The 22242-nt window shown below is 46.6% G+C and overlaps 1 protein-coding gene across 1 annotated transcript in view; it reads right to left on the bottom strand.

The window, feature by feature from the left end:
• PLXNC1 (plexin C1) overlaps positions 1-22242 on the bottom strand; it is a 141271-nt gene that overhangs the window by 85510 nt on the left and 33519 nt on the right. Inside the window, exon 5 of the mRNA XM_080811988.1 lies at positions 2136-2250. Coding sequence (XP_080668114.1) covers positions 2136-2250 — 115 coding nt within the window. The remainder of the gene's footprint in view (positions 1-2135; positions 2251-22242) is intronic.

Genomic DNA, 22242 nt, shown 5'->3' on the forward strand with positions numbered 1-22242 from the left:
CAATAGCATATCATATATGCTATATATATCAATAGCATATATTGAGTTTTTGATCAATACAAGATCATGCTACACATACTTTTCTGCATCTTGCTGTTTTTGCTCAACAAAACCTCACGAAATCCCTCCAAGCCAACTGGAATTGCTCCAATTATTTCTTGTTAATGCCGATTCTGTAATGAGGATGAGGATATACAATCTTCTAATTGTTTTGTGTAAAGAGATGATGCTTCTTGGAAGCAGAGGCTCTGCATTATATCAGGGTCTTTCTGTACTCAGAAAGCTACTAGAATGTTACTAGGCATATGATGGGCAGGTAGCCAACACTCTTTGACCCAAGCTATAGATAGCCATCTCTGCAGATCAGGGTCCGGTATTACTTAAATCAACAAAGATCTGGAACTTTCAGGTAAGTCACAGATGACCACAAGAGTAGGAAATATTTTCAGACAATATGACTAAGAGATGGCATCACATGTCTTATCAATGTTATTAAAATAATCAGTCCAAAGTTGGTTTCAAAGATGAACTTTACTCAGATTACTAAATTCTTATCTCCTTTACCTTGAGAGCAATGGTAGCTGGAGAGCGAGGTAATGGTTGTGTGGGAAGCTTCTACAGGGATTTGGGTAAACCACAGTGGGACTTGGGTAGAGAAGAAAGCACTAGTGGTTGTCTGGGTGGTAAATATTTTTTGCAATGTTCCAAACTAGATAGAAATTGTGATTAATTTATACCAGCGAACCCAAAGATTGGTAAGCAAATTGCGTAAACAGCATCTTTCATACAATGAACAAGCTACTTTCTCTTACTACACTGAGCTGAAGTAGCACCCTTAAAATTTTCAAAATGATTTTTAAAAAATCTTGCATAATCTTAACCATTTATCAGAGCCCTGGGTGTATTCAAACATCATGTTTGGTTTTTTTTTAATCATTCTCTATCAGCACCAAAGTTAGCTATTTTTCAGACTGATAAGAGAAAAATTTGACCACACCTATGCTGAGATACCTAAGCATGTTCTTCACACAATTTTTTCAGTCTGACTCAGGGCTGGTGGAGTTTTGGATGAAGGCTTTGAAAGTTCTTTTTTCACGGCCTCCCCCCCAACCCCAACCTGCCGGAAGACAATAGAAAGTGGTAACAGCCAAATAACTTTAAATCCAAAAGTTCTGATCAGTTATGACTTGAAAGCTTTATTCTTTTATTATTTATCACTCATTAAATGCTCTGGCTCTCCTTTATTAAATGTTAAATCATCTTAAGTGGTATGGTTCTTGCTATTTGAAATGGCAAAGTGTATGGAAAAAGAGAAAGTGGCCCATTTCCTTGTTAATGTGGCATTCAAATAAAACAGAGCGAGCTCGACAGACAGGTCAACTGGCTGCTGATGGGGATTCTGTACAATTATTCATAATACAAGAACTATAATTAGGGAGGAAATGTCTCCTTACAGCACTGCTGAGATTACAAGGCAGGAATTCCATATTCCTGTAGGGCATGGACGGTGCGTGAATGAGATGTTTGAATCATATGCTTCTCATTGCGTCCTTTCTCTTGGCCAGTGACAGGGCAGAAGGACTGTCAATGGTGGTATGGCCATAACAAGAGCCCATTGGCTCTCCAAGGGACCCCACTGGCAATATTCACTGCCCGTGGTGGTTTCTTGCCCTCTCTCCCAGTACTGCTTAAAGCCATGTAGATAAGATAGCTACCAGGAGAAGCCTGCATGAATTAGGGGAAGGACCATAAAATAACATTCTACGCTTAAGTCACATTTAAATAATCTTTTTGACCATGAATCTGCACTTTCTTCTTTTTTTTTAAACAATACATTTTTCTACAACATTAATAGTTCATTTTTTTTCTTTAAATTCAATGAATGAGGGTAGTCTTCAGCTCTACAAGACAACAGACTCCATGAGGGCAGGCTCACCATCTGTCTGTTCTCTGCTATTTCTCTAGAATCTCGCCCAGAGTCCAGCATCTGCCAGGCATTCGGTACTAGTAACTAAATGAATGGACTCTCCTAACTAAGCTTCTTTAATGCTAGAAGATATTTCACACACAGAAGGAAGTTAACATCAGTTGTGCAAAATGAGACAACAGAGACAAATTATAATCTTTCCACTTACCTTATCTTTACTGCTTCGAAATAGGTTAATTTGAGGGCACTTTTTAGCTCCCGACGAAATATCCAGCCAGTTTTCATGGTTCTCTGGGTGTACACAATCTTCTTTAAAAGTACACCTATCCAAAAAAGGAAAAGACAACAAAACAGCAACCCCACACATGCATTAGTTAAAACTTCTCATACTTGGCTTCAGTACAGAATGGCAGGCTCTGTGCGGAGGGTTATTGATTTTGAGCGAGAATAGGAACGTGATGTTAAAACCATGAAAAGCAATGGGACCAGAGCAAAGCATTTTTTCCATCATGTCTACGAGCAGAAAACCAATGCAGAAAACACGCTGAACTTTGGCTCCTGTGGCCTCTCTCGGGATGACATCATTAAACACACCCAAAGCACATCCTCTTGTGGATTCTAAAATTAAAGAGCTTCTTTTAAGAAAAACCTGGTGCAAAGGACAAGTCCAAGAAAGGGTTTACATATTATATAAATTTAGGTCTGGGGCTCATTCCCAGAATATCAACCTGCTGTGGGAATCTTTCTGTTATTAAGACACTAATAAGGCCATCTTGTGCTTTGTAGTCTGAGAATTAAATATAAATATTTCGAGGGCAGAGTCTTCCCAAGAATGTGATAGGCCATTCTATAACCATCTGCTACAAAGCATTTATTTAGACAGATACCCAATTATATCGAAAGATATGGGGACAACACTTTTCAGGGCCACTTTCCCAAGTCTGTCAGCACAGAGGATGTCCCAAATAAATCTTAAGCTGTGGTCGGGGCCAAGTCCTCTAATAAACATGACGGGGAGCTAAGGGGGGGTGGGGTGGGGTGCACTCCTTTGCTGGCTGTGTCGGCCACTCTAGGTCACGCTCACTTGGGAGATCCTGCCTCACCGGAAGGGCCAGCAACCTGACAAAAAGAAGGAACAGCAAGGGCCATGTTATGCTCAAAAGCCTTGAACTCCACAACTGTTCTATTGGATAATATCAAGAGACCAGAACATCCCTGTTATCTATGCCTCCTCAAGGCCTGAGGTTAAAATGGAGGGGTTGAGGAGACCCAGCGACCGTGAGTTTGAAAAGAAATGGAAAATTCATGAATCACAAGATCGAAAAGCAGCCAAGTGATAAAGGCATTCATCTGTGGGGAGTCCCTCCAAGAGTCGGAGAGGGGAGGGATGTGGTCCCCTAAAGGGCATCAGACCTCACAAGCATTTTACTTCCCCTTCTTCCTCTCCTCTCCTTTTTCAATTTGTACAAATGTAGGCCCCATGGCTTCATCTCTGAGCTCTGCGCTCATTTGAATATGACAAAAATAGAACAGGAAGCCGGTGAGTTTCATTAAGCATCATCCTCGGGCACAGTACTTTGAGCAAGGGTTGGGGAACCCTGTTTGCTGGGAGCATATCTGCGTCCAAACTCCCCTATATCTGTGTGGGCTCCTTCTCCAATGTCCTGACTGTGGGGATTTTCATCAGCACTTTTCCAAAGCCATCAATTCATCCGACCCTTGATGGCTAGCTCGTCCGTCACGGACATTAAGTTCAAATTAAACGGCCTGTCGGTATCAGGGAGCATTTGCCACCGAGGGATGAGTGCGGCTGGATTGAAAAACAGGATGACGGAGGTGGTTTCTTATTCTATATTTGAAAGGGGTTATGACTGTCAAAAGTCCCAGCCTCTCCTGGGCACTCTGGTTTGTCTAAGGCTCTGTCTGTTTGAAAACAAAACAACAAAAAGCCAGTTCTGGGGAGACTGGAGTACAAATATTGTCGTGGGCTCTTAATGCTGCCTGGAAGTCAAGGCCTAAGGCTGCCAAAAAAACAAGTGTAAGATATTTCATACAAATAGTGCCGTAGTGTGCCAATTTGTAGGCAGAACACAGTAGTGCCACTGATTTATCACCCCCCTCTTTGCTGAACTCCTATAGCACTTCTTGTCAGAACTACACATTTTGGTATTTAATCATATGCTGTGTTGAATGACAACTTAACTGTTTCACATGTCGCTGTCATTTCCCCCCCCCCTCCCCAAGTAAGCGCTAAGCTCCTCAAAGGAAGGGAGAATGACTTTAAGATTTCTTCTACAAGTCCTTCAGGGTCTGGCAGCATGATATGCAAATACTGGGGTCTCAATAAATATTTCTGAATGGACGGATGAAATATGAAATCTCTATAGGTCCTTTCTGTGGGTGCTTTTTCTTTCCAAAATTTTCTTCTGATTTATGTCTGACTCTTCCTTATGACAAAGGGACTGTTTTTAATGGACACTCAAAGTTCCAATCTGGGGTCAGGGAGGAAAAAGATTAGGAGTTTCCAGTTTAACTTTGGGGGGAAAAAAAAGAAAAAATACATAGCCAACATTTTACTTCCCATTTTGTACAAGGTAGAAACAAAATCTAACCATGTTAAGCAACTAACATAAATTTCTTGCTTCTAAAACACCTCTGAAATTTCTAAACTCCCATTTCTTGCTTCTTGCCAGTAAAAATAATAAATTTAAAAAAAAATGAAATAGCAAACCGTGACACCAAGAATGTACAACCAGATGGTCAACCAACAACAGCATCTTATTACTTCTCCAATATTGCAGATTAAAAAACCTTCATGACAGCACGTTACCCACATATTCACATTTCTTCGGGAGCGGGAGATCTTATAGCCCCCAGATTTGAGTAAAATAAAAGCAGTTATTTTGAAATTATCCCCTCCCATGTATCACAAAAGCAATGGTCAGGTGGTGTAGACACTTAAACCTCTGCCCAAATGAAATTAAAACCTCGAAGTCAGACACAGCTCTCTGTGAGGCTGATCCTCAGTGATGTGCTCTCAGGTAGGCTGATCTCTTAAGTGGCTTCATTTCAATTTCTTCAGGCAACAGATAAGGGGACAATGGGATTTGGATTAGACTGGGCATGGCAGGCAAATGACACATTTGCTTCCCTTCCTCTGTGTTACCGCTCAGGCCCCATCCTCTACTGAGGGTCTCCCCAGAAGCCCTAAGACTCCCAATCACTGTTTTCTTTTTCCAGTCCTTATTTCCATCTGATCTCATGCCTACACCATAAGGCCAATATGTAGACACTCGCCTGTTTGCAAATCAGGAAACACTGAAGAACACACAACAAAATTAAACCCAAACCAAAAATTTTTTAAAAACAGAAAACCATTTTCCTTAGGTGAAAAACACAGTATGTGGAACTACCTTAGTGAAAAAAACTAGTTAAGAAGGCTTAGTCTGATTAGTTTCTATGAAATCTGCTGCAAAGCTTAATCTATTCAAAACAATAACAGAGGGGTGCCTGGGTGGTTCAGTCGTTAAGCCTCTGCCTTTGGCTCAGGTCATGATCCCAGGGTCCTGGGATGGAGCCCTGCATCAGGCTCTCTGCTCAGCTGGAAGCCTGCTTCTCCCTCTCCTACCCCCCTGCTTGTGTTCCCTCTCTCGCTGTGTCTCTCTGTCAAATAAGTAAATAAAATCTTTGAAAAAAAAAAAACACACAAGAAACAAACAAAACAGTAACAGACTTCAACGTTGCCCACTCAACTATATGAGTGCATGGACCACCCCCTTCCCCTCCCCCCAACTCATGAAAAAACTGTGTTCAAAACCCATCCAGGCTTCAACTCTTGAACAGAAAGGTCCCAGGCACTTGTTTCTAGGTTTGCTGTTCAGAATCCAGAAAGTACTTTTATAGTATGGGTTTGTTTCCCGAGTTCATGGAAATCTGTCTAAACTCAAATATCAGTGAGTAATATGCCCAGTATGCACCTGTGAGGAGGTACCCCTGTCCCATCCCAGGCACTGGCCTGCATGCTTACAGGCGGCACTCCCACGTTAGTCCTGCCAACCACCTCCTTCTTAAGGCATGAAACAGAGGCTCGGAGAAGTGAGATAACGTGCCAACGTCACACAGCCACAAGTGACAGAAGTCTGCCTACAGAGCCACCCACTTGGTCACCCATCTGCGTGGCCTCCTATGAACCTTAACTACCCACTTAATAAGGTGTGAAAGGGTAAAGACATTCAGGGTTCCTGCTGGCTTCCTGGGGCCTCAACAGGGGTGGGGGAGGGTGGGGCTGGGCCAGGATGAGCACCCCGGGGACTGACATTAGAGAAAGTCAGGCACAGTCTCGAGTTGTAAGGACAACAAGGACTTGAGGGGGCTGGGAGAATTCTGAGAGGCCTCTGATTTTCATCCATCCCTAGCCCTGAACACAAAACATCCATCTACAGGTTAAAATCCCAAGAGTCTCCCAATTTACAAACCTATTGTGCCCCCCCCCCGATTTTGCTTGTTACCTATCTGTCTGTAATACGGACTACATCTTTCTCCCCACAGAAATAATGTTATAAACAGTGATTAGGTCCCCGGTTTAGCCCACAAAACTTATTTATCCATAATGTAACTTCAAGGCTGTACATTTGCAATAAAGAGTAGCAGGAAACAATGCGACTGCGGCCATTTGCATCGTATAACAGTTTTCTCCTACCTTACGGATTTGTGTTTTTGCTCAGCTGGTAGTCTGGGAACACTGCCCAGCTGGATCGACTTTTAAATTTATTACTACACTATTATATTTATACATTATTTCTGGTTTTTTAATGGGTAGGATTTAAATTATTAATTGTCTTCATGCCAACATAAAGAACAGGGAGACCCACCTCTGAAAAAAAGAAAAAAAGACCTAAAGTTCCCAGGCAGATAAAATGCCTGTGGGCTGGGGAACCTTGGAATCTGACTCTATCAGGCCAGAAAATCTCTTTCTTTTTTCTCGTTCAGTGAGAGGTTATTGGTCCTTAGCATGACATCTCAGCTACTGAGGTAAATGTCACATACACGACTGCTGGTAAAAACATGTAAAATAATATAAAAATAAATGGAAGGCTACTTCTCTCTAGTCACTAAATTAAGTAGTATAATCCATACTACAATAAGCAAAAAGCTTCAGACGCACAATTCAGGTGTCACTGAAGTTACCGTAGTGTTTGTAAATATGAGTTTTAAAAGTGAAGGGACAGATATCAAAGCCCTGAAAAACTAGGATAAAAGTGAGTTCTGGCACATAAGTGAGCTCTTCTGTCATTAGTATTTGACACCCGGGACCATGGAGGCCTTTTCTCACCTTCTTTCAGAGTTATGACTATCCAACTAGGTCAGCAGCACGCCGGAACACTTCATAGTTTACAATCTTTGAGTTAACACTTGCCTTTTGAGAAGCCCAAAGAGCAACCCAGAGCTTATTACTGTGCAAAACTTGTCCCAAATCCTAACAGAATTTAGGAGGGAATTTTTTCTTATGCCCCGCAGGGCGCAGTATCTTGGCCTCAGTTCAGAGAGGGCCTCAGGGCTCGGACGGTGCCAACTAGACACCTTGCCAGCAGCCCCTCTGTAGGGTGATCCCTTTCCTCGGACTTTGGCCTCCTTCTTCCAATCAAAAAAAGAAAAAAAAAAATCCCACATCAACACATAAACTATCCCATAACTTGCACGACTTCAACATTATCACACTCACTCCTGCTGACAGAAAATGTAAGCTGCTAATAACAACATTGGCAAAAAAACATGTAAACCCCTGGAGGACTTCTGCCTGTCCCCAAGGATCCTACCACACCCGAGTCTCTGCTGGGTCCCGGACATTCACTCCGAATGTCAAAATCCACAGCGCAGTGTCATGGCCCTTCTTCTGGGGACAGCCTAGGACCCTGTCCTTCCTCTAGGAGCCCCCAGGGGAATCAGGTGGACCTCAAACTTCCCACTCAGGTCCCACAGGTGCCCGGCAGGTTCCAGAAGAGGCACGGTGGGTAGGAGGCATCCTCTCTGTCTCCATCCTCAAAAAGCCCACTCTGAAATAGAACCCTGAAATAGAAACTCTGAACTCAGAAATGTAACGTCTACTTCCTGCTGCTCAACGTTCAGCAGCATCCCCTAATCTAATTGTTCGCCAAGAGCAGACAGTCCCTGATAACTAAATACCAGGTAATTGGCTTGAATGTGGGGTTGGTGTGACCTATTCCAAAGAGTCTATACTGATATAATATCAGAAAACTTTTAACAAGGAGATGATCCAGCCTCTGTCTCAGGGAGCAGGAGGCTGTGTCCATACCGGGGGGAAGGTTTGGCTCCAAGAGCATCCCAAGGTCTTCTGCTAAGGGATTTCAAGCTGATGCCTGCATTTTTAGGAAAGGCACAAAGGAGGAGCTAGGTGGTCCCCAGAATATGGGGGCTCTTATTGACATCATCACTCCAAGAAATGAAGAAACCAAACTTGACCAAATAGAAGAGAATAGGTCCCCCGGGCCAAACTACACCCTGAATCCAGGCCCCCAGAGTCAGGAAAGCAGAATGCCAAAACACCAGATCCATATAATGTGCTGGGGAAGCCGAAAAATTGGACCTCCATCACTGGAGCCAAAAGGTAATCTACGTGATCAAATTATGCTAATTCCAGAGGCAATTTAGAAGACTTTTTTTTTTTTTTTTAAATAAAATGAAACCATCTCACATGCTAGGGCCACCTTCTTTCATGTGATGTGATTCATTTATTCTTCATAACAAACCTATGAAGTAAGAACAATCATTGGCCCTGCTTTACAGATGGGGGAAACTGAGGTGCAGAAGGCACCATATTGCTTTCCCAAGGTCACAGGGTTAGCAAGCCGAGTGCCTGAGACATGAAAACCAAGCAGTGTCGCTTCCTGTGGTCTCATTTATACGCCTCTATGGCCTCGCACAGAAGCTAACACTTACTGAGCCCTTCCTACAGGCCAGGCACTGCTCCTGGGGCTTTCCGGAAAGTAACTCACTGATCCTCACAACCACCCCAGGAAGTAGACATTATTATTATCGGCTCCACTGCAAGGATGAGGAAACTGTGAGGCAGCGTGGTCAGGTGGCCTGGTGTGAACCTCAGCAGTCTTTACTCCTGTGCCAAATTCCTCAAAGTTTCCAAGGACTTCCCAGGATAATGGCATCGTAAATGCCAAGATAAAAGTCAACAGGTCCTCCCTGAGCATGGGCCATATAGGAAAATACAGGTTTTAGTCACTTCTCAGAAAACCAGTGTTCTTTGGGTTGTTCTGGGGGTATTTAAAGTAGGGTCCTGTTGTTAAGAGGTTTGGGAGACCCTGGGCAAATGAAATTAAACTAATCTCTCTGCTGCAGGACTTCTCAGAGCCTTGGCTATACTGGTGTGCTTTGTAACTTTCCAAGACAGGAATAAATGATGCAACATCTTCCAACTTTTTTAGGAGTTCTCATCATGCACACTGGGAAATACTGCCTGAACTTGGTCAATGAGCAGTAATTCAAACAGTGGATCAAATTAGAAAATTTGGGTCTTCCTTGGCTTTTTTTTCTCAACTCTCGGATTCAGCTGGTAATGACCTATTAATTCTAAGCATCCCTCTATGTGATCTCCTGCATTCTACCCTCATCCATCACCTTGTAGCTGGGCTCCTACCTTCCCAACTCTAGTGCCTCCAATCAGCCTCCATACAGACATCTAGGTCATTCTCAAGCACAGAGCTGATCATAGCTTCCTACTTAAAATAACCTTCAATGGCACTCTTTTGCCGGCATCAAACTCCTCTTCCTATGGGTCTTTTATGACCAGGAGCCTAGAACACACATTTCCACGGTCATGTCTCTACCCTGGCAATAGTATCTAGCTCCTTCTTCTCCAAACTCATCCCTAGGCAACTGTGGATTGATGAATCTGTCTATTTGATTAACATGTGCAGTGCAAACACGCCTGGCCATCCCTAACATATGCTGCTCCCACAGCCCCCAGAGTGCCCTTGAGCCTGCAGTATACTTGGTGAAATGGTGTTCCTTGTTCAAGGCGAGTTCAATGTCACTTCCTCCATGGTGTCTGCCCAAGCTCCAGGCAAAGCAGTAGCTCTCTCCACTGTGTTCCTGTGGCACCTTACGTGTGCTCCAGGTGTATACAGCACACTGCAATCACTGCCTGTCTCTCCCACTAGACAGCAGGTCCCCCAAGGGAAAGACCCACCTCATTCACCTTGGCCCCCCCAGGACCTAGTGCCGTATTTGGCATTCACACCACAAATATTTACTGAGCGCCCACCAGACACCAAAGACCATAGTTGGCACAGTGGACACATTAATGTATAAACCCGTTAAAGTCCCCCTGCTAGTAAGTTTACATTCCAGCGAGACAATAAACAGTAATTTAAAATAATTTTAAATTAAGGTCGGTGTTCTGCAGAAACCAAGAATGCGGCACAGAGGAATTACTTCAGATTGGTCAAGAAAGGTGACATTTCAGTTCAGAGTTCTAGGATGAAAACCATCGAGTCGCATCAAGAGTAATGGGAACAGCATTCCAGGGAGAAGGAGCAGCATGTTGCACTTAAAGCCTGGAACTCTGTTCTCTGTGAGGAATTGACTAAACACCAGACTGGCTAGTACACAAAGGGGAGAATGCTCCTGCCAGTTACACGCCAGTGTCGCTGGGCAAGTCAGGCGCCCCCTCTGTGTCTCGGGCTGTCCACCTGCAGAAATGCAGATATTAATGGTTTCTACCTCACGGGATTGTTAGCAAAATGTGCATCTATTTAACTGAGGCTTACAATACTGCCTCAGTAAATAGTAGTCATTGTTGTGATGCTTATTACTCGGGCAAGAGAAAACAGCCTTTACGCAAACATTTGGATGACATTAAGGTATGCAAACACAAAATGGTAATGATGAGGCAGGGATCCAGGCACTGAGGCTCACCGGACGGCCCACCGGCATTGCTCACACGTGCTGGGTCAACATGCAGCATAGCTTCCTCCGTAAGGAGGCAGCCCCAGTTCAAGGCTTCTTAGAGGATTCTCAATCACAGTGTGCCTTCCTCTCAAGACGAAAGGGCTCTCTGGGGTCTCCCCAGCCTCACGCACCTCCTAGGAGCCCTTTCTGCGGTGTATGGACAGTATTGGCTTGGTGTACGCTTTCCGCCCTAACCTGTGAGCTTCTCCGGGGCACAGCCTCATTCGTCGCTTTTCCCCAAGGGCCTCGTTCAGGGCCTGACCCACAGCCCGTATGCAACAAGCGTTAGCCAAACTGAATTAAGAATTCAATTTTAAAGTGACTAAAATTCTTGACTATGTCTCCATGATACCGGCATAAGTTGTTTCATTGATTTTTGTTCACTGGGCTGGCCTGTTAACTGGTCTGGTGGAAAACCAGCCTTTGTCTTGAAACTCGGAGCTATTTAGCACACATAAAACACATTTGCAGACTGAAACCCTCACACAAAAGGGATCTGTAGCCTGCACCCCATGTGGTTCTTTTGTGGGTGGTGAGTTTACTGAAGCTGGTGTTTTTTTTACTTCCAAACACAAACCACGAGCTGAAGAATTTAAGGGAGGGGTTTTTAAAATACATAACATGGAAATAAACATGGGAAAAAGGTGCCTTTTGAGTCAAGAAGATCTGGGTTCAAAGCGGCTCTGCCCCCACATGCCTTCGCCTCTCTGGGCCTCCATTTCCCCACCGGGAATGCAGGTGGCCCCTCTTCCTGGGACAAATACCGAAGGCCCCATTGGGCCTATCAGAAACAGTCCCCTCTCTATACAGCCAAACATAAGCACCTAAGCTTTACAAACATTACAAAAGCAAAAACATGAAAGGCCGCCTGGAAGGCTTCCAAAGAAGATGGGAACATTGTGTTTGAAGCTGTAGAAGGTGCTGGGAACAGGACATCTTCTAGGTCACAGAGACAAGTGAAAACATTTGAGGAATTTTTAAAAGCCAATCAATACATACTTATGAAAGTGCCTGCTGCCTGAGATAAGGTCATTTAAAAAAAAAAAAATCTATTCCATTAAAACATGTATTTACTAAAAGGGGCGTTCCTAATGGTCCTTGTTCCAAGTCAGAGAACATCAATTAAAGAGATGGTGTGGGTAAGCAGTTTGGACGCCGAGCTCTTTGGACCTCGGCGTCCGGCACTTCCAAATAAAACCGGCTTCTGAGTAAGGTGAGCCTTCTCCCTGCGTCGACCTCTGTCAGCTCTCAGGGTACCAAGAGCTGTGCCCCTCGATGATTTCATCCCCTTTCTATCTTCTGCTTTGAAAGGAGTAGGATTTGTTCACAGCTCCTGACAGTGGAGGGGATGAAGGAGAACCCAGGGGATCTGGGTTCACCTGGGACCCCTCTCCACTGTGAGAAGGCCCCCAAATCCCTTTCAGCATTCTCGCTAACCCGGATGCGCCGGCTGGGCCTCGGCCAGGGTAATTCAGGACTGCCCCAAGGTCCAGAAGCATGTTCCTCTTTACTCCCCACTGTTTCCGCCCCACAGACAGTTGTCCTTGCTTCTACACAATTAGTCGGCACACTGGGGTCCTCAGCCAAGAAGGAGGGGCCGCCGCCAGACCCCACAATTACCATGATCGCTGCCATTCGCACCGCACTGGACCATCAAGGAGGGTCACTGTCCAGGCTGCAAGCACGAGGACACACCCCGGATTGGAAGGAGAGGAGGAGCAAACGCAGAATGAGAACGACCTGTCTGAAACTTTCCTCTTGGCCACTCGGCTAGCAGTGGCCGCACCCATGAAGGGGGACATCTCCAGAGCTCAGAGGGTCCTTCCTTCGGGTCCTGGCTCGGACGTGCCCTTCCAGTGAGGCCTTCGGGGACCACTTGGGTTCCAACGGCAACCTCCGGGGCCTCCACCCGGCAGCCCCCTACCCCTGTCCTCGGCCGTATTTTTCTTCAGAACACTGATCACCATCTGACGTTCTCTCTCTTTCTTCACGCTCACACGATCCCGCTTCCCCCGTGGGGTGAGTTCAACCACGTTCCCTCAATGTTCATGTCCACCCAGAACCTCAGAAGGTGACCTGATTTGGAATGAGGGTCTGTGAAGATGTAATGCAAGGATCCCAAGAGGAGATCCTCCTGGATTTAAGGTACCCAATGACTGGCGCCTGGAAAAGAGAAAGCGGGGGGAGGTCTGGAGGCACAGAGAGGAAAAGCCCGCGTCACGAGAGAGCCAGGAAACACCAGGAACCCCCTAAAGCTGGGAGAGGAGAGGAAGCTCTCCTTCCTCGAGCCCTCAATTTTGGATTTCTAGGTGAGGCAATGCATCTGTGGTGTTGTAAGCCACTGACATTATGGTCCTAGGCTAGGGCAGCCTTAGGAACGCAACACCCAGTCAGAAGGACCTCCACGAGGGCAAAGACTCATGGCTGTGCTATTCCCCGCGGGAGAATCCTAGTGCTTCGAACGGCAGCAGCCACACATTAGGTTCTTGACAGATACCTGCTAACTGAAAGCATAGATGCTTGTACTTTGAAGGTGGAAGGCTTTCTACAAGTCAGGTTGGCTCTGAGTCCTGTCGTCTTTGTTAGGCATAGCCAGTCATCCACCAAGGGTCTGTTGAGACCAGGCTCTTCCCTCTACTGCTGCTGCCACAGGGACAATGTCCCTTCCGTGTTCCCCTTCCCTTTCCCTCCAGAGGTAGGTGAAGGCACTGACTCTGGAAGTCGAGCTAGGTTCTGCTACCTGTGCAACCCAACATCATTGGAACCCCCAAAGACACCCATGTCTCCATCCCTGGGACCTGGGCATACGTTCCCCCACACGGCTAAAAGGACTTTGCAGATTAAGGATCTCAAGATGGGGAAATTGTCTTGGATGATCTGTGTGGACCCAAAGTAGTCACAGGGAGATCGAGCGGAGGCAGGAAGGTCAGAGTCAGAGAAGGGGAAGTGAAGATGGAAACAGAATTCAGAGCCCGAGAGATGTGAGGGACTATGTTGCCGACTTTGAAGACACAGAAGCAGCCATGGGTTAAGGCGGGCAGTCTCCCCCAGAAGCTAGAAAAGACAAGGACACGCATTCTCCCTCCGGCCTCCAGAGGAAACACCGCCCTTTTATCATCTCGATGGTAGCCCAGGGAAACCCACTGCAGACTTCTGACTTCCAGAACTGTAAGGCAATAAATGTCTGCTGTTCTAAGCCACTAAGGTTGTGATCCTTTGTTACCGCAGTAATGGGAAAGGAACATACAACCTGAGACTGTTTCCTCCTCCCTAACGCAGGGATCGTCCTAGTACTGACTTCACAGGGCAGCAGGAGGGCTACGTGGTACAGGGCACGGGGCGCAGGGCACAGTGTCTGGTGTAGAGTGAGCACATCCCTCCACCCACCCATGAAGAGTGGGCCTGGAGTCAGGGCAGGCTTCTCGGGGGAGGCGCACTGTGACTGTGTCCTGAAGGGTCCGTGGGCACACCCCGGGGGCTCCTCTACAGAAAGCCCTCAGTGGGCATCTCTGTCACACACTGTCCACCGCTCAGGAGGGCAAACCCGGCCGCAGGAATGCTGACCTCGCAAGAGTGTGCTTATGGGTTGCCATGCCCCAACGCGTTACCTCAGTCAAGTTTTTGAGCAATCACAGCTTATGGCCCTTAGAGTTGAAAAATGGCTGGGGAGGCCTGAGGAAAGAATGTCTCTTGGAGGAGCGAGGGCAGGCAGACCCAACACAGGACAGCGGTGTAAGGAACTGGATGGGACCATAAGTCAATCCTGTAACTCTTTTTTGCTTGTTTATTTGTTACTCTGGGCTCCTGGGGACAAATTTGTTTAGAAGTCACATTTTTGTTTTTCTCTCTTGTATTCAAAATCCCCTCTGGTACCCCCACTCTTTCAGGAAGGCTGACTGTTGTCATGCCGGGTCAAGGAATGATCTACCAGCAGCAGCTGGTGGGGGCTGCTCAAAGGTTCTCCACGTGTCTCCATGGAAGAAACCTGTAGAAGAATATGGGCGAGTGTCAGGCTCACACAAATCATCCAGAGGCACTAAGACACACTTTCGTTCACATGCCTGCTAATTAGCAGCCTTACCCTACACAGTCCCTGTGCAGAGTGGGGCACGACAGGGTGGGACAGAAGAGAAGCCTGGCCTTGCCTGCACAGCCCATTTTCTGAAGAGGACCCAGCCTTGGTTCCTTTACGTGACTGGGACCAGAGCAAGTGGAGCCCCATGGTGGTGCTGGGACAGGTGGGAAGTGCATGAAAGCTGGAGAAGGAGCGGCCAAGTAGATGACTCAGGAGGAGACGGGAGATGAACTCGTTGGTTATGAGACAGACATGCCAAAGGACAGTGGAGCCTGGAAGGTATGCAGCTGGGGAGTCTGATGAAGCTGATGCTTGAGTTAGTGCTGGACCCTGCCATCAGGATGATCTTTTTAAAACACAAAGATGATGCTGTCCTCTGCTGAAAACCCTTTAATGGGTCTCCGGCACCCCTTAATATGCAGTCCACACTCAGGGCCCTTCACACCCAGGTCCCCCCCAACCCCCGGTGCCCTATGGCTTCTAGGGCTACCATCCAGCCTGTCACTCCCTCAGAAGACCGCTCACTATCCCAGATCCTCTAAGATGCCTTCCACTCCCTGTTCCCTTGGTGAAAGTCTACTTGGGCTTCAGGGCCTAATTTTTGGTTTAATCTTTTTTTTTTTTTTTTTTAAATTTACAATCTAGTTAGTTGACATCGAGCTCAGTATTGGTTCAGGAGTAGAGTTCACTGGTTCATCATTTACACATAATACCCAGTGCTCGTCACGACAGCCCTTCTTCATCCCCATCCCCCATCCATCCCACCCATTCCCCCTCCATCAACCCTGCTCGTTCTCTATCGTTGAGTCATGATTTGTTTCCCTCTTTTTATCTCCCTCCTGAATGTTCATCCATTTTGTTTCTTAAATTCCACGTAGGAGTGAAATCAGATGGTATTCATCTTTCTCTGATGGACTTATTTCGCTTAGCAAAATACATTCTAGCTCTGTCCTTGTCTTTGCAAATGGCAAGAATTCATTCTTTTGATGGCTGAGTAATATTCCTGTGTGTGTGTGTGTGCGCGCGTCTGACTGTCTGTCAGTCAGTCACATCTTTATCCATTCAGCAGTCGAGGGACATTTGGGCTCTCTCCATAGTTTGGCTATTGTTGACAACGCTGCTATAAACACCAGGGGGCATGCATTCCTTTGGATCTGTATTTTTGCGTCCTTTGGGTAAATACGTAGTAGTGCAGTTGCTGGATCATAGGGTAGTTCTATTTTTAGCTTTTTGAGGAACCTCCACATTGTTTTCCAGAGTGGCTGCACGAGCTTGCGTTCCCACCAACAGTGTAAGAGGGTTCCCCTTTCTCTGCATCCTAGCCAACACCTGTTGTCTCCTGTACTAATTTTGGTCAAGGCCTAATTTTAATGCCACCTCCTCTGTGAAGCCTGCCCCAGCCTTGGTTACAAGCCACAGCTCCCTCCTCTGGGCTTCCACCATCACCAGAGCTAACATTGCTTGAATGCTCACTAGGACTCAGGTACCGTGTCCAGGTCTTTATGTGCATATCTGATTTAATCTTCTCAGCCCCCCTCTAAGGTATTATTAACCCTACTTTATGGAAGAGGGGATCGGCACATGAAGATAAGGAACCTGCAGGTCACAAAGAAACCTGGGTTCAAGCTGACTCCAGGCCTCGTACTATTCCTCCTCGGCTGGACTCCCCTCCTGCCAGAGCAGAAGTCACCCCCAGCATTACCGTGCATCCCAAACATTCCTGCTCAGTGATGACACTGTTCACTCCTTCCTCCACCATCTCAATACCAAGGTCACTGTGTTGCTGGTAAAAGAGCAGGAACTCACCCCACAGCGCCCTCTGACACTCAGCTTTGGCATCACTCCCAAGTCCTCCCCCTCTGACTTCCGTGCTCATCCTTTGGGCTCCAATCTAGTGCCTACTCCAACACGTGGGATGGTAGGAATCTATCCTGTGTTTGGGTGGCTCTTCTTTATTGTCTTTATGAGGACTTAGATCAGGGGGAAAGAACACATCTTCCCAAAAAACCAGTAGCTGTGGCCACCTTGATATTTTATTTTTCATTTTATAACCCTACTCTGACTGTGTCAAACTCAAGGGGGAATCCAATTAATTGCCACGTCCTGTCAATTCTATCTCCCAAAGAGCTCTTGAGTCTTCAGCTCTTGAGTTCTTCCCATCGCTACTATCAACCCTCTGACCGGTTCCCTATCTCTTGCTGGTTTACAGTCACCTTCTAAGAGGTCTACCAGCAACCATCAGGTCCCCGCCAATCTATCTTCACCAGAATGCTTATTCTAAAACACACATCCGATCTGGTCATTCTTCTAACTGAAGCTTTGCAATAGCTCCCAAAAGTCCTTCCAATAAAATGGAAATTCTTTAACACGGCTTATGAAACCAGTCCTCCACGGCTCCTGTACCATGCCACTTCCTCAACAGCTCCCCCTCCAACCCCTCACCCCAAGGCTGTATGCTCCATGCACACGGAGCACCAGGCCAGGAGCTCCTGCAGCCCCTGGTCTTGGTGCACCTGTTCCCTCAGCCGGTCACCTGGCTTGGCTTTACCTGGCTGAAACCTGCTTGGGCCTCAGGTTCAGCTTAGACATTCCTTCCTGCAGCAAAACTTCCCTCACTTTGAAGATGGGTTAGATGTTCTTTATGTGCCCCCATGGAATCCATGCCTGCCTCTGTGGGAACCCTTATCATATACACTATTTACTTCTTGGTGGATGGATAGCTCTTTACCTTGTTGAGGTAGACTGGACTGTTGTGCCCGGTTCTTCAATCTCTCCTGTACTGGAACAACCCATCCCTACACTTTGCCCTCTTTGCATCGTCTCCCATAGGAGTAGGCAGACCATATTCCTACCCCACTGATGCTGGGCTTGGCTATGGGCTGTACTGGCCAATGGAGCCCCAGCAAACACGACATGAGCAGAGGCTTTGAATGTGCTGCCCAGCTTAGCATGGCCTCTGGTACTTCTGCTGTCTGCCTGGACAACAGTATGTGCAGGACGGGAGATGTGAGAACATAACCAGAATCTGCTTCTCAACCTCTACCTTGAGGCAGAGGACATCCCTACCCCCACTGGAGTGGACCCATGAACAAGAAAAACAAGCCTTCTAAGCCCTAAGAGTTTGTTAACACAGTATCACTGGAGCAGAAACCTGACTGATACACTTGTCTACGCTCTTCACGAGACTGAAGGCTCTACATAGGCAAGAAAGAACTATAACCCGAGCCCCCAAAAGAGGCCTCATCACATCACAGTTGCTCAATAAATATTTGTTAATTGGATGTATGACCGAATGAATGCATATGGGCTATTGACACGTCTATCTCCCTAGCTGGCATGAGAATTCCTTAAGGCCAAGAATGGCATCTGATTTCTCTCAGTAACACCTAGTTGTCTCATTTCCCACACTGTGTTCTGGGTAGATACTTGATAAATATTTGTTGAAACTAAATAAATTGCATTTTGTGGGCTGGCTTGGGACTGAGTCCTTAATTTATGACATTGTTTCTATGGGAAAATGCGTTCTGAGTGCCAAACAAACTTGCAAATGAACTTTTGGAACCTCACCCGTTCATTGGTTCAGGATTGCCAGTTTTGTGGAAATCCATAACTGAACACATGTGCTGTGCTTTGCAATATGGGAGAAACTGAGAAACTGCTTCCAAACCCAAGATATTCAGCCTGCAAAAATTCACTTTCCACCCACACAGACAAATTCAGCACAGGTTGGATTGGAGGTTCCAACAATAAAATACTAGACTTTTTAGAGCTCATTGTTTATCTAATTGCTTTTTATCTGCTTATACTAGATGCCTATTCTTAACACCCGATCAAAAGGAAGTTAAGATAGTTTTCTTGCCCAGCCCCCGTGCCCAACAAATCCATTTTCTAGACACATATGCAAAAAAGTTCAACCTTCTCAAAAGGGAAAATAAATTATTTTTCTAAATAAATCTGTGACATTTAAAATAAACACAGTGGGATGCTCTATGGTTATAAGAAAAGATCCCCCTTTAGAATTCCTAATTTTGAATGGTACTGGGAACTCAATATGAGTCACAGATCTGAGGCTTAGTTTTATTTCGTCTTAGACCAGAAGCAAGCCACTTTGAAACTAAGTGATCCGATGTGGCTGGAAGGGCCATCAGTCTAGAAAATTCTACATGACAATGCACACATCTCAACCCGCCACTGGTAGAGTTTCTCAATCACTCAATCTACTTCCTTCATTTAATGTATATTTTTTGAGCACCTACTCTGTGTCAGGCACTGTTCTAGACTCTGGGAATATAGTGGTGAACAAGACAAACAAAGACCCTATGTTCATGGAACTTTCATTTTAACAAGAGATGCAGAGAAAGATCACTTCTCATGATGGGGCCGTGAGGAAAATAAAACAGTGAGGTGATTATGAGTGAGGTGAGGCCATTTCAGACTGGGTGATCAGGAGAGAGCCAGCAGTGGAAAGATCTGGGGAAGAATATTCTAAACTGAGGAAACAACAAGTGCAAAGTACCAGAGGAGGGAACAAGCCTGGCATATTCCTAAGTCAGAAGGAAAGCTGGTGGGGTGGAGTGAACAGAGGAGAGACAGGCATGAGAGGCACAGAAGAGCCAGATAATGTACGCATCCTGTAGTCAGACAGTCAGACTGGATTCTAGAAGAGAAAGCCAGAGAAGGGAGCCAGAGAGAGGGAGCAAGAGGAGAAGCAGGGGAAGCCTGAGTCATACTTTATAGAAGGCTAGAACTTCTAGCCCATCATCAATAAATGATGTGTCTTCAGCCTCTTCTCGGATCATTCCTCTTACCTTCTTGTGCTCAAGAAACCAGCCTCTGCCCTGAGGACAGTTTCCTCAAAGCCAGCTCAGGGGCCGGCTGCTTCCTCTCACTCATGTGTAAGTGTCCTGCTTGTGTCTTGCTGCCTTTTCTGGATGCTGCTTCTTTCCTCCCGCTTTCCAAGCCTGTCCCCCAAAGTGCCCCAGCTTGGAAGCTCAGGCAATCATGCCATCAGCCCATACCACCCCAAAGTTCTCCTTGTTGCAACCATCTACAGTGCACCCCCAGCCCTGCCAATTCCTTCCTTTTCTGGAGTATTTTGCTCCTCACTCCAACATTGTTTCCACAGTTGGTCTTGGCGACTATAATTTCCAAACAGTTGATTCATCCAACACTCCGCTACCTCAGTTCCTTGACCCCCTCCCTGCCAACGATCTTATCTTCCATCCTACTTCAGGTACACGAAGGTAACCTAGACTTTGTCATTACCAATGGTGCCACCGCACGCGTGACCTCCCTACAGTCCAACTGCTACCTCTTTCCAGTTCCCCAGGTCCAACAAGTCTTAAATCCAACCACAACCTCCCAAGCACAGATCCCACCCCTTGTTCCCATCCCTCACCGCCCTCCTTAGAGTTGCTTCCAGTGGAGAGCCCAGGGTCTGCTGGTACTACTTAAGTACCAATATCCCTGACAATACCATCATGCATCCCTTGGATACACCCTCCATCCCCAGCCCCCCCACACCGTGTATTTCCTGCAAAGCCCTACCTTGCTCAACCTAGCTCTCCCCAACTCTGTGACCACACCAGCAGAGCTGAACACAGCCTTCAATAGCAAAACCACACAGAGTGTTCTCGTTCCAAAAGCAAGACCACTGGCCTCCACAGGGCCCTCCTGCTGCCCAGGGATCACACTGTATTTCCCATCTCCATTATCTGTCCAACTCTCTTTCCCACCTTCTCTCCCTTCTCTCTTCAAACCTCCAGTACTTCCTCCCCCATCTCACTCTGACGGCTCCGAAGTCACTGAACATGATGTAAGCAATACAAACTGATGCCACTTACCGTTCCCCCACCTACCTGCCCCAGGACCCACGTTCTGCACCTTCCCTCCTGTGACCAAGGCTGACTCGCATACCTCCCTCCCGAGGCCTGCCTCCCCTCGCGTACCTGTGTGAGATCGCCTTTCCTTTCATCTTCTGAGACACAACTGCGTAAGCGCCCTTTCCCTTTCTTGCACCATCAGTTTCTCCTTCTCCACTGGAACTTCCCCAATAGCCCCAAAGCATAGTGTGCTTTCACACACCTTAAAAACAGTAAGACCCTCTGGATTTTACTTTCTCCTCCAACGTCTGCTCCATTTTTCTGCTGTTTTCCTCAGCAAAGCTCCCCTGAGGAGTTGTCTCTGCTCTGCTCTCTCATGTTTCTCTTGCAGCATTAGCACCACTTGCCACAACGGCCCCAGTCATGGTCACCAGTCATCACCTGCTAAGTCCAATGGATCAGTTCTCTTCTCTTGCCCAGTCTCTCAGCACCATCTGGCACAGTGGACCACTCCCATCTTTCTTGCCTTGGCAACCTGGAGACCACCTCCTTTGGTCTTTCCTCTTCCCTTTCTGGCTGTTCCCTCCCCCTCTTCCTCTCTCTGCCCTCAATCGTGATGCCACCTCCGTGCTCAGTTCCCCAACTGCTCCTCCCCTCAGTCGACACGGCCTCCCTTGTCTGGTCTTCAGGCTTCTTTACGTCCCATCTAGATGCATCTAAACCCCAAAGTCATCTCGCCAGCCCGTACACTTCGTCCATGAACTCCAGACCTGTGTTTGCCAATATAGTAGCCACTAGCTCTGTGTAGCTAATGAATTCTCGCCGCTGCCACCGAATGAACCCCTGCAGGGAGCTCTGCAGATACAGACAGGGAACCGACCTAAATGGAATGGGTGGGAAAGAACAGGGCAGTTGTGTGAAGTGGGTGTGTGGCAATGACATGCTGTTGATGAGCGGTTAATTTCCTTAAACCCTAGACTTGGGCGAGCCACGCGAAGAAAACGTTCCTACCCAATTACAGTTATTCATGAGCATTTTCCTGGTCCTGCTTCTTTTGTCTGCCAATGATTCTGACGGAAACAGCCCCGTGAGGAAGCGCCGTGGAAGGCAAGGGCAAGTACGAGTCTGGGTGCATTGTAGCTTTCAACTTCCTCGGTGAACTCCTAATTAATTCCATCCCCACGTTTTTCGCCTGTTTCCTGAACCTCTTGCTTAGACCATGTTCTCCCCCTCTCCCGTCATTGCCCTGGGTTTCCTTCCGCAGGGGCTCCCCCGTTCTCTTCCCAGTCTTCTTTTCTTTCCCCCAACTGTCCCCTTGTTCAGCCTTTGGCGTCTCTGCACCTGTTCCGCTCCTCCTTATCCTTTTTCACCTTTAAAAACTGAAAGCATCGAACTGACAGACACTGTTATGGTTTTTTCTTTCTTTCTTTTTTTTT

This window comes from Martes martes (genome assembly GCF_963455335.1).
Source record: "Martes martes genome assembly, chromosome: 8".
Classification (NCBI taxonomy): domain Eukaryota; kingdom Metazoa; phylum Chordata; class Mammalia; order Carnivora; family Mustelidae; genus Martes; species Martes martes.